Below are 13,625 nucleotides of genomic sequence, written 5' to 3' on the forward strand. Positions count from 1 at the left end.
TTCTTGGTTTTTTTTCCAATATTCATGGGGCGGGAGTTGAATGAGGAACATAGAATCGTTTTTCTTTTTCTTGAATTTTTTTTCCAATATTTACCATGGGGGAATGGCAGTAATGGGTCTTAAATGCATTCAACATTTGAGGGTTAAAACATAAATATACAGCAGTTTAAGGGCGTTTCTGTCATTTTAAAACTGTTACAAACAAGGAAGGTTTTGTCGAGGAGGGGTATATTGGTAATTTGAAATTTGAAGAGGGCAGTTGGTGGGTCTGCTGCTCCTTCTATGCATCCCTTCCTTCCTTCCTTCCTTGGCTGCAAAGAGACCAGAACCTTCGGTGTTTCTCTGTTTTTTGTATCTCTTTCTCTCTCTGGTCTGAATTATTAGATTTTAATTCTTAGAACTCACTTTAAAGCTGATCTTGATTGGTTCTGGATTCGAGGGACATGGTTCTTCGAATCTGTTCTTTTGGGTTTTCTGATTTGAGTTCTCTCTGGATTCGAGATGGATTTTTTTTGGAGAAATTTATTGGTTGAATGAGATAAGGGAAGAACAAAATGTCTTTGAAGAGCAGAGGAGTAGAACCGGCATCAAAGAGTGTTGTGTCGAGGAAATGGACTCTTTTGCTTTGTATCGGTAGTTTTTGTGCTGGAATGTTCTTCACTAGTAGGTATATTTTTCTTTTAAAATTCAAAAATTCCTTGTTTTTTTTCAGGTTTTTTTTTTTTTTACTTGTGAGGTTCGACTTGTTAGTTATTTTTATCAACTTTATTAAGTGGGTTTGAGTGATGTCGATGAATTGAGCGAGTTTTTAAGGAAATTTTGGGGACCTATTTTTTTTTCCTCCTTTTCTCCCTTCAAAATCCAAAATTTCTCTCTTTTGTGATGATTTATGCACTTTTGTGAGTGGGTCGCAGTTATTTTGGTTATAAAAGAATAATTGAGAGGTCTTTTAAGAAAAATTTACGCGTTTTTTAATTAAAAATATCTCCTTTTTTCCCCCTGTTTTATGGGGTTCTGATTTCTAAGTGTATATTTTATCTGATTGATTGACTGCTGCACTTTTTGTTGAAATGGGTTTCGCTAATTTGTAAGAATTTTGATGAACTGACAGTGTTTGGAATTGAATCTAGTTAGATCATGACATCTGGTTTCTGGCTTTTCTTTCTTTGCTTTATTTGCCATATTTGGATTTTTTCCACATCAATGTGCAGATTGGAATAGATCTGAATTGGGGTTTTTGTTGTTTAGATCCAAATTGCATAAATTCTGGTTTGAAGTAACAGTCGGAACTTGGTTGGATTATTGTAATGGAGCTTGAATTTTGATGTTTTAGCTTCAAATTAGAGTCTATTCAAGTTTAACTTCCCTTGTACTCCTTTTCTGTCTAATTTCCTTCCCTCAATATTCCTCATTTTGTGGGAAATTTATTAGAGCCAGTTTCATAGATCCGTGGATGAGAAAATCTTGAAAACATGATATAATTTCTTCGACTTTTCCCGTTTCTCATCTATAAGCAGAATAGGCCCCAAAGATATAATATATTTGATCAAATTCTGATCTGTAGGTTGATTGGCCCTCATGCATCCTAGCCATAGTCACCAAGTCAGGGTTCAAGAATAAGTCAACATTCATAAAATTTGGAAAAATGGAGAAAAAATTGGACTAGGATTAGAACTATGTAATTTTGTTCCTACTAAGCGGTGTTCTCATATTATATCATCAAATTCCATTTAAATTACATTAATAAATCACCAAATATCTTATTAATATCATCCATATATCCACAAAAAATAATCATAGGTCAACAACATATTCATTGTTTATAAAGATTAGAATCATGAATTCAAATTAGGATTCTTCAACCGATCAAAATCAATATAATCCCCATTCTTTGATTTTTCATCGTTAAATTGGTCACCATTATCTTCATCAATGTTAACTCCTCTTTCTAGTGCATCAACTGGGACCGAATATAAGAAGGCTGAAATTTTCTCCAGGCTGACGTGCCCCATATTACTAAAACAATACATAAATGCTTTTTTCAATTTTCCTGATTTAATTGTGAAGTTCGTAAAATTCGCAATTATATCATGATTTAATTGTGACTTTTTCAATAAGTTGCCGAATTTGGTGACTATTTACCCAACATAGCCATTTATTGTTTCTTTGCCTTCACATCCAGTATAAATTTCTATCAAAATTTTGAATTTAACATATCTATTTAACTTAACCATTTTTTTTTACATTTAATCGGCATTTTCCTATGACTAAAAATTGCTAACCTGCTATTTAACATATGCTAACCTGCTAATACTCTCGACTAAAAAATGATTTTATTTGTTTCCCATAGTATTTATTTATCTGGCCTTATGTAATATAGGACATTGCTAAACTTCTATGTTGAGACTGGTAGTTGTTGTTAAATATGTCTTTTTAATCGCAAAAATTTGTTAACAGACTATGGGTAGTGCCCGAAACTCAAGGGTTACCAAGGGCAACCGGCACAGAAGATGAAAAGCTAAAGCTAGTTTCTGAAGGTTGTGACCCAAGCCTTGTGAGTACCATAACCCATTATCATTGCTGTGCTTATTTGGCCTCTCTTTGCATAAGAGATCTGGGTAACAATTATTAAATGATGTTACCGTGTATTAACCTACTGAGACAAGTACGCAACCACTTTTGTTTTTATATTCATTATTTGATTTTCTCTCTCTTAATTTAGAGGTTTGTCTTGTTGGTATTCTTTGTTGGTCTTTTTGCTTCCATCAGAAGGATGTAAAGCGTGAATCAAAAGACATTCTTGGGGAAGTTTCAAAGACTCATTATGCTATACAGTAAGATAAGATCATTCCTATTTTAGTTGATTTTATGGACTTTATAGTGGTCAAACTTCTAAATTTACAAACAAATGTGGGATGCAGCACATTGGATAAGACGATTTCAAATTTAGAGATGGAATTGGCTGCTGCAAGGGCAGCACAAGAGTCCATACTCAATGGTTCTCCTATATCAGAACATCGGAAGGTTACCAAATCAACTAGAAAAAGAAAATATTTAATGGTTATAGGGATTAATACTGCTTTTAGCAGTCGGAAACGAAGAGATTCTGTCCGTGCTACTTGGATGCCACAAGGTCTGTAGATTGACCACCCTTGCTTTTCTTTTTCAATTCTACAGTTTCTGCTTTTATTATTTCAGTTTCTGCCTTGAATATGATTTTTGGACAATTTGGTTCTTGTCAAAAAATTGGAAATAGGTGAGAAAAGAAAGAAGTTGGAAGAAGAGAAGGGAATTATCGTTCGCTTTGTTATTGGTCACAGGTGGGCAATTAGATTGCTTTTCATGTTGATCTCAATTATTATTTACTTATATGTTTTGATTTAACCTAGGTCGTTTCCCCTTTAAAAAAATTATGTAAGCTTTTCTGTCCTTTTGTGTTATAAGATTAGAGACATTGGCCATTTGTTGCCTGACCTTCTGTTTGGTTCTAAATGAACTGTGCTAAAATAATCAGAGTTATAAGAAAGTGGACTACATAATAATTACAACTATATCTTGATAAGATTAAGACTTTATGGACCAAAGGAAATTATGTATAGAGAGAAGTAAAAAACCATCAAATAAAATAAAGCTACATATAATTCCCACCACTCAAAGAGTGCCTCAGTCCATCTTTAGTTATTGAGTTCACCTAATTTATGTGCCTCTCGGAGTATATGTTGGAAGGAGATAATTCTTTGATAATAATCAAGAATCTCAGCTTGGATATCCGAAGATATCCTTGGCACACCCCACTAGCCATGACTCTCTTCAATTGAAATAGTTGATGTTTTGAACTTGGATCTTTACACTTTTGACCCTAAATGAACAACTGCATTCACTTTCTTGTCTTGAGGATCAGACCAACTCCAAAGAAATCATGCTCTATATATTCTTTTCAAAGAAATCACTATCTAACCTTCTTTCTAGTTCCTTCATGTATATATGGGTAAATGGTGCATACGCCTTGGCCCTCCACCCATATCCTTATATATTAGGTTTTTTTTTGGATCGGTTTACATATTAAAATAAGGGAATGGATCAAGGGACATATGAAAAAACATATGTAAAAACAATGTAACATTAATAAATTTTCAAAATATGGGTTAGAAGTTTGGGATTGAGCTGATTTTTGTGAGGATGATCTCTATGATGGGAAGATCATCCAGAAAAAAAATCAGTCCAATCTAAAATTTCTAACCGCATTAAAAGTGATTTAGAATGTGGACCGTTGATTTTTTGCCAATTTTTACCCATAATTTGTAAATCACTTTTGATGGATTTAGAAGTTTAGATTGAGCTGATTTTTTGTGAGGATGATCTTCTCATCATAGTGACCATCCTCGCAAAATCAGCTCAATCCAAAACCTCTATCCCATATTTTTAAAAACCATTGTTTTTACATATGGCCCCTGAACCGGCCCCTTAAGCAGGAGCAAAACTCCATGTTGATTAGCTGCTTTCACCACTTGTAAGCTTTGTATCTTTGCTTGTCAGCACATCACTATCAATGTAATTTTATGAAAATTTGGATTAGGTGGGGTTTGTTAGCTTTTAATCATCAATTTCGAAGCTGCTTGAGCTTTTGACAAGCTATTATGTAGCTTAATTTGCAAGTTTTAGAAGCGATGGCTACTTTAATAGACTAGCTCATGCTTAAGTCACATCTTGAGATGTGAAGACTTTGAGATGACCACTTATGAGAAATTCACTAGTGTACATCATCAAGGTTCATTACAACAAAGTTGATATATTATTATTGAATTTTTTTCCTTAAGAACCAAATCATTTCATGGGAACGGCGTCATAAATGACTTTATGCGACATTCTGTACCACGTCCTGAATACCATTTGAAGCAGAACCATTACGTTCAGTCATTCCACTAGAGTTAAAATAAGGAAATCTAGTTTCTTATTATGTAAGTTACCTTGCGAGGGTGATAGTGGTGGGATTTTTTGGGCCTATTGACTTTCCTTGTAAATTATGAGAATAGAAGACTATGACTCATGAAGCTAGAAACTAATTTTTATGAACTGTACTTTTCATCTCCAGTGCTACATCTGGTGGTATTCTAGACAAAGCTATCGAGGCAGAGGACAGGAAGCATGGAGACTTCCTTAGACTGGTAATGGTTTTCTATTTTCTTTCTCTATTTATTCTATTTTAAGTAAATTTGTGACACATGTACACCTTTTAGGAACACTTTTCAGTATTGATTGATCTATAAAACATCTAAAGAAGCCATCACTTATTTTTATTTTCATACTATGTGAGCAGGAGCATGTTGAAGGGTACCTTGAATTATCGGCCAAGACAAAGATATTTTTTGGCACAGCTGTTGCGTTGTGGGATGCAGATTTCTATGTCAAGGTTGACGACGACGTTCATGTAAATATAGGTAAAAGATTTGTAATTTCTACAATATCTCGACCCTTTGTCAATATAGGTAAAAGTTATGTAGCCTTTGCTGCATTGACCTCAAACTCTTTTCAATTACTTCAGCAACACTTGGAACAACTTTAGTGAGACATCGGTCAAAGCCACGGGTGTATATTGGGTGCATGAAATCCGGACCTGTCCTTGCTCGAAAGTAAGGAAAGCTATCTTAAGATTAATCCATCTAGTTGATAGGTGAAAATTGTTTACTTTCTAGTTCTTAATTTCCCTTGTTATGAAACAGGGGAGTGAGATACCATGAACCTGAGTACTGGAAATTTGGTGAGGAGGGTAACAAATATTTCAGGCATGCCACTGGTCAGCTATATGCCATTTCTAGAGATTTGGCTTCTTATATATCTATAAACCAGTAAGGTCCCACATTTCCTAGAAAAATATACCTTACCTACTTGGGAACTGAAGGTGTTCTACCTTATCTGATCTCTCACATGTGCTATTCATTAAATATGTGATCACCTCAGGCATGTACTACACAAGTATGCGAATGAGGATGTTTCTTTGGGAGCTTGGTTTATTGGCTTAGATGTGGAGCACATTGATGATCGAAGACTATGTTGTGGTACCCCACCCGGTAAAATTCTAAAATTCTTATGTTGTTTTCAAAACTATAAAAGGAATCCATTGAGTGCTTCCATAAACAATACTTCATTAATTTCCAAAGCAAGTGTGGTCTTCCAAATAGCATATTAGTAGACATTTCATACGGGGATAAAGACCCCAATTTTGATGGTCTTTCTTTGGACTTATAAGAAGATATCCCATTAACGTCAGATTATATTACCTCAAAAACTGAATAATCAAAATTGCTGACTTGGTACAACTGTGTTTTATTCATCTAGAAAGATTTAACTAAGAGTTGTTGATACAATTTGTTACCGCAGATTGCGAGTGGAAGGCTCAGGCAGGCAACGTCTGTGTTGCTTCATTCGACTGGAGTTGTAGTGGGATTTGCAAATCTGCCGAGAGGATCAAGGAGGTTCATCGGCGGTGTGGTGAAGGTGAAAATGCTCTGTGGAGTGCGGCTTTCTAAGTGTTACAAACTGCCACCCTTCCAAACTCAGGAAGGTGAGGCATGACCAAGAGAGCAGATCAGATGCTTTCGGAGTATTCTAATTTATGTATGTGTGGGTATAGAGAGTGTACGTAATTTCACAATGTAGAATTACAGAGGGAGTGAGAGAGGCCTTGCTGCTTGTGGGGCGGTGTTCATTTTAGCATAGGAGACTGACCCCTATATAGCAGAGAAAAGGAAGCCAGAGACTGTCACCACCCATTCTTTAAATGCTTGGAATGCCATTTTGTAAGGTACTCTTATCATGGCTACTGAGCTCCAAAATAAGTTCCAATCTTTATGGTAGCTTTTTCTGCCTTTTGTTCACATAAATTAGTCAGTTTTTTTTTTCCTCTTTTTCATAATTGCAACTTAAATGGTGATGAAGGTGCTTTTTTTTTTTTTTTGATGATTTCTTTGCTTCAACTTTATGCTTCACCATGTAAAAAAACAAGGTTGGGAAACTCATGACTCAGATTTGCCTCACTTGCCTGTAAAAACTTGACTTGGTGTAGCAAGTGATCTTGGTTTTCCAGAAAGATATATGAACTATACAGTGTTGTAATATACAACTCATTTAAAATCCCTTACTGATGAGTCAACCTGAGTTAAATATAGGTCCCAACAAGGTGGGTTGAGTGGGGTGAGTCATGTAAAACCATGAATTGAATCAAAAGATGCACCTTTAGTCATACTAAGGTAGAAGGAATGACAAAAGCTTTCTTTTCCCAAGTTTTGAAAAATGTAAGCTTTTGGACCATGAAGTATCAATTATTCCACTATATTAGATGATAAAACAAAGCCAACATGATTATTATCATTGAAAAAGCAACCCCACTACTTACACCCACCCCACTACAATTGTTTCATGTAGTAGGTAACTGTTACCTTTTGAAGCATTTCTTTTCACCACAACAAATCATCTCTTATTCCAACTTTGAATTTCCAATTCATAAACAGTCTCATCTTCATCTCCAAATTCACATACCCTTTTTAGTTTTATATCCATGTTACAGTGACTCATACTATACTCAGAAAGATGAGGACCATTTCTGAAAACCAACCCACATCAACAAATCATCTCCACAGCCTTAAACTCCTAGATTTCTTTCTCAGATTCTCTGTGATACCTCTCACTACCGCATCCTTATGGGTTACTGTGACTAACAAACAAGAAAACAGTAATTATGGGAAGCTTGAGTTCAGCAACCTCAGTGGACTCAAGTAAGTGATATTTTAATTTCCATGACATTTCAGCCTTTCTCTCTTTTGGATAGATAATTAACTTGTTTTACAGGTACATAGTCTGCATCAATGCCATCTCTGCTGGCTATGCTTTAGTTGCTGTTGTATCCTCATGGCTCGGATGCTTATTAATCAAAGCTTGGGTTTTCTTTGTCTCAGACCAGGTTCCCCTTAAACCTCTTAATGGGTTTCTCTGTTTTTTAATTAAAAACTGAGAATCTGTTGGTGCTGATCAACATAGAGGTTGGTGGGGCCTTCACTGTCACACCACACCCACATCAATTAGGACTCTGTAATCAAAAGGGGTGCAACTTGGCCCGGATCAAATCGTGAACCGAACCAAACCGATATCTTTGGTCTGGTTTGGTTCGATTTGGAACAAGTTGCTTCTCAGTTTTGGGTTAAGAAAATATAGAATCGATCAATTTAGTTCAGTTCTCGGCTCAAGGCTTATATAGAACCGAACCAAACCAAACCAAACCGAGAACTGAACTTTCATTGAATAAATAAATACATGTTAATTTATTATGAATGATTTTAGGAGTTAGGTCATAAATTAATGACTTTTTTTTTTCCGGATAAATTAGTGATTTTTTTAATGAATAGGTTAATGATTTATTATATGAAATTTTATGTTTATTATATATATTTTCAATTAAAAATATCTTCCAAGAAAGTTTTTAGAATATTGGCAACCCATAGAATCGAACCGACCCTAGTCCAGTTTAGTTTATTTTCATTTCGGTTCGGTTATGATTCTTATTTAGTGGAACCAACCTATGTTGGTTGGGTTCCAATTTAGCTTCAAAGTGAGCCAAGTTGCACCCCTAGTAATTGATAGGACCCTCCTCTTTGGATGATTATTTTAAATAATGATAATATGTGTTTTGAGTGGTGGGTCTTTTTGAGCAGATAGTGGCTTATTTAATGGTGACATCTGGAGCTGCAGTGATTGATATACTCTACTTGTCCTACAATGGTGATAGGGCTGTGTCATGGAGTGAAGCTTGTATTTCCTATGGATGGTTCTGCAATAGAGTGAAGGTGGCTTTAATTCTTCATGTCTGTGCCCTTTTGTGTTTCTTTGTCTTAGCTTTGATCTCTGCTTATAGGGTTTTCAGCATGTTTGAGCCTCCTGTTGTTCCTTCTAAAGGAGTGGAAGAAGAGAGTAATTAGTGCCTAGTGGGGGTCATGTTGATTGGTGATATATGTATTATTTGGTCTTTTGGGGTGTTTATTACCATAAAAAATTATAGAAGGGTTGTATGGTTTGTTTTGTTAAAAAAAAAAAAATGATTTTAGTCATAATCTCTTGATCTTACAGGTTTGAATTTATTTAAAATGAATGATTCTAACACCTTAATATAAAAATAATTTTTTTTTCTCCATTATATAATTAAAAAAGTGAATAGAATATTTTAAAAACATTTAATAATTTCCCTAAAATACCACATATATAATTATATATCTTGTCTACAAATAAATTCTAAAAATAAGGTTAATGTGGCGGAATCATCGTTACACATATTTTTTTTTTCATTTGATAGTAGTGTTTAGGAAGAAATTATGGCAAGCAACTTTTTCTTTTTGGACATTTTGATGAGAGATTCTATTGCACACCAGCTTTTACTTTCAACACAACAATCATTTTGAAATACTTATAATGTATAGATTGGTGTGTTATAAGTAAAAAATTGGCATGTTAATAGAAGCTCTCTTTGATAATTACATTAAAAGATTTAAAATTTTAAGTCATTGATTTCATTTTCATATCTTGGAATTACTCTATGGGTGCTTTGAGTCATTGACTGAAAAATCTAAGAAATTTGAGAAGTCATTTAATTAACTTTAATTTCCGCAAATGTTGAAAACTTAAAAAGCAAGTCTAAGTCGTTTCTTGTTTCCAACCCCTTTTTGACTTTCTGCTCGCGATGGAAGCACATTTCAAATCTGTTATCAATTATTACTTTGAACCCCAAAAGCACTTTTGAGTGTCAGAAGCTTGAGAATGGCTATTTAAACAAGTTTTCAAATGCAAAGTTTTTAAAAAAAATATGGCTAACCCCACACCAAACATGCAAATCCGATTTTCTAGGTGTATGCCAACAAGTTGTTGTGGGGTTGTTTACTTAGAAGTTGATGCCAATTGATCTTTAGGAAAGGAAAAATAAATCAAGGACTTTTGATAGAGGTTGAAGGTGAGGGTATTTTAATAATTTTACAATAGTCTCTTATGGGAAGATCAAAGTCAATTACGGATATATCATTAATTTGAAAAGTATGAGAGGTACCCTTAATTTAATTAATGCATATTTGACTTCTTAATCTATTTGGTGGGAGGTTATACCAATTGATCTTTACAATAGTCTCTTATGGAAGACCAAAGTCAATTTTGGAATCTGCTATTAGTTTGAAAACATGAGAGGTACCTCTAATTTAATTAATATATATATTTGACTTCTTAATCTATTTGGTGGGATTAAACCACTGACTCTTCGCCCACATGGTTATATTTTAATTTTTTATTTTTATAGTGATCATTTGTCTAGAGAAGAAAAATTATGACTTTTTGGACTAAAATTATGATTTTAAAACTCGTTTTGACATCTCATCTCGTCCATGAATAAGACCGAGTCATCTTGAACGAGTTTTCTTATATGTTTGAGTAGTCTTGCTTAAAAAATGAGACAAATGAATCATGATTTTAAATCTTGTCCTATATGTTTGACATGTCTATCCTTAGTGGACGGTACCAAGACGTATCCAACAAGTCGTCTCGGTCTTGGAAGAGATTTTAAATCATGAGTAAAAGTTCACACCCATATAAAATCACAATAAGCCTAACAAATCAAGAAAGAGTAGTGATCTTTAGAAAGATATATTTGTTTAGTGTCTTGTAATAGTTTGGATCTCCTTCAATTTTTTTTACTTCATTGGACCAAGACACATGGTGTGTCTACCCACTAAAAGCCACTTACCTTGAAAAGCAAAGGACCTTTGCGTAAAAGGTCAATTAATACCTAAAAAGATGCCTTCCCTCAACAAATCCTACCTACCACACATGATATTTCTTGTCCCTCAATCCACCTAAGACTGATCTCATCATCAACCCAATATGGGTACTTTTGCTTGTTTGATAACTGTTTATGTGAGATCTTTTTTAACTAAAAAATTATCCTTTCATAACTGTAGGTGAAAAATTATTTTACCTCTAAATTTGAATTTCTATGAAGATCTCTATCTTGATTCCTACAAAAAGTTTCAAATCTGAAAGGAGTTCCCAGATCAAAATCCTTCGACGACCAGATTAAAAAGAATAATGAAGGATTGAGTTAAAAAATTAGTCAAAAATCATTTATTTTGTGCATTGATTTATAGAATCATTTTGGTGATCTTACAAATATTTGTTATCCTTTTGTTATTAGGATCTTTTCATTCTTATATTCTTAGTTATGTGTCATAACATTATTATATTTAATTATAAATACTTTTGAGAATATAATTGTCAATAAAATCTTAATATCTCAGGAAATATCTTTTGTTAATGAGGTGACCGAGAGTACGTTCAACCGAGTGTTTTTGCTTTGACAATGTCACACATCACCTTGACTGAGTCCTTTTACGGATTCCGCTAGGTTGACCAGTGGATGTCTCGGCTAACATCATTTGTTAATCGAGTAGGTTTACTACTTTAATACTCCAACACATGTCTAACTTGATTTAACCTTTTCACGTGTTAGTGACCATGTAAAGGCCTCTCATTGGTCCATGTCTTCAAATGTAATTATACACATTTTACAAACCTATTATTAATAGTAAAGGAGGCTTCCATGGGATTTCATTTTAAAAAAAAAGATTTTTATTAATTTGCAATTGTTGAGTGACATCAATCTAAATCATATAATATAGTCTTGAGATTTGTCTGAATCGATTAGATTTCGATGCGACTCCACCCCAAGATTCGAAGGAACAAGCACTTCAAGTCAACTCAACAAATCATTGCGTCAACTCGAAAATGTAGGAACTTGACCAGAGTTAATGTAATAATGTATGATTTTGGTGGAGAACAAAAAATAGATATGATTATTGATTATATATTTTGTTTGGAAGTAATGTATTTGGTCTTCTTAGAGCACCCAATTAATACTAGACAATTAATTAACAAGATTACACATTACACACAAAATAAGGATCTTGACACACCAAAAGGGATTTGAAACAAACAGTACATGAAAGCACTATATGATAATAATGCTAGCTTTTCTGATTGAGATACATTGGAAACAAAAATTAAAAGCACATTTTGATAAAATATGGCCTCGTAAGCATGCTTGTGGGCAGAGGTTTGTGTGTATGTGTGTGTGAATAAAAGGAAAACCAAAGACATGAAGCTTTGCATGTTGAAGCATCCAACGGTAGCGAAGATGTGCATCCACCTTTGCTTATGCAGAATCAAGGGTGATCGAATGCTCATGAGCACAAGGTATGATCGATGGATTAGTTGTCCTCAATGAAAGTAGCACTTGATCATATTTCACATGGGACCCCACCTATACATGCGTCAATCTGAACCATTCAATTGCTGTTCCACATATTGGATGGACCATAGCTCTAATATCATACCAATCAGACTAAATTTGAAGAAAAAAAAAAAACCCATATTAGCAAGAACTATATCTAAATTGCATGGCTTAGAAAATGAAGTTTTTGACCTCAAGTAAACAAAAATTAATCTACAAGTTAAAAGGAGTGTGACAATCATCTGGTAAGCATAGTTTTTTTGATATGGACCATGGAACCATATGGTCTCTCTCTATCAATCTATCTATCTTTGTGGATGCCTTTGTCAAGATAGGTATTAGCACGTGATATTGGCACGGCTCAATCAAATAACAGGGTCCAAAACTTTTGAGCACCGTTTTCTAATTGAACCGGACCAATATCCCGTTAATCTGATTGTTACCCCTGACCCGTGTTTGTCTTGACACACTCCTCTAATTGATCTGCTTGCAAAAACAATTCCATGAGACAAAGAAATAAAACAAGTCCTTAAAGAACAATATACACCAAACATACATCAAATAAGAAAGGGAAACAAAAAGAACTACATAAAATCATATTGAAAGTTGATGATAGATTTTTAAATCACTACTTCTGAGGAAAAAAAATGCCTAAAAATCTACAAAAAGACAGACAACAATAGCTTTGAAGATGCAACAGAAAGGAGAAAATAAGATAGTCAGGTAGAGAAGAAATGGGTGTGTGTGTGTGTGTGTGTGTGAGGGGGGAGGGAAGATGTTCCATGAGAATCTCTTTATGAGAGAGAGAGAGAGAGATGGGGTATTTTTGAAGGAACTGCATTAAATTCCCCCAACGACCCAACAGAAGAGGGGGTTGGAATAGTTATTGAAAAGGAGGAAACAAAGAAAAACACACGGAGGTAACTAAATGTGGAGCATTTAATTTGCATTTATGAGGTGATGGTGTGGGAAGGAGGGATGTTGGTACCACTCAAGCCGCACTTCAATTTGAAAAATAATAATCTTTGTTTGTGAAATTCATCCTATCGTTTTATATATTTTAAAGGGTGATTTAGACCCAGTGGAGAGATGAGAAACTCATTATGAGAAGACAAGACAAGAGAAACTTAATTTCTCTCCACCATGTTTGAATTTTCAGGAGAGAACGTTGACAACTTTAAAATTTTAAATTATCTTAAAAGAGATCTAGGGGGCAGAGTTGGTATTATAAAATATTTTAAAAGGATTTCTCTCTATTCTCTCATCTTCTCTCCACTTTTGAAGAGAAAGAAAAATCACATTTTATTTTCTC

General features: G+C 34.3%; 2 protein-coding genes across 2 annotated transcripts; both read left to right on the forward strand.

Annotated features, from left to right (window-relative positions):
* Positions 1 to 267: 267 nt before the first annotated feature.
* On the forward strand, positions 268 to 6,854 carry LOC147411585 (putative beta-1,3-galactosyltransferase 2). Its single transcript, XM_086450098.1, has 11 exons — positions 268 to 667; positions 2,458 to 2,554; positions 2,770 to 2,834; positions 2,922 to 3,133; positions 3,257 to 3,320; positions 5,093 to 5,165; positions 5,318 to 5,438; positions 5,543 to 5,630; positions 5,721 to 5,846; positions 5,959 to 6,068; positions 6,379 to 6,854. The coding sequence occupies exons 1-11, from the start codon at positions 555 to 557 to the stop codon at positions 6,525 to 6,527; spliced, it is 1,218 nt and encodes a 405-aa protein (XP_086306224.1). The 5' UTR covers positions 268 to 554; the 3' UTR covers positions 6,528 to 6,854.
* A 181-nt stretch (positions 6,855 to 7,035) lies between these two features.
* On the forward strand, positions 7,036 to 9,094 carry LOC147411586 (CASP-like protein 2D1). Its single transcript, XM_086450100.1, has 3 exons — positions 7,036 to 7,772; positions 7,846 to 7,957; positions 8,706 to 9,094. Exons 1-3 carry the CDS (start codon positions 7,588 to 7,590, stop codon positions 8,967 to 8,969), a joined length of 561 nt encoding a protein of 186 aa, XP_086306226.1. The 5' UTR covers positions 7,036 to 7,587; the 3' UTR covers positions 8,970 to 9,094.
* The last annotated feature ends 4,531 nt before the right edge of the window (positions 9,095 to 13,625 follow it).

The sequence above is a fragment of the Akebia trifoliata genome, chromosome 1 (genome assembly GCF_017979445.1).
Source record: "Akebia trifoliata isolate Shusen 1 chromosome 1, ASM1797944v1, whole genome shotgun sequence".
NCBI classification, from domain to species: Eukaryota; Viridiplantae; Streptophyta; class Magnoliopsida; order Ranunculales; family Lardizabalaceae; genus Akebia; species Akebia trifoliata.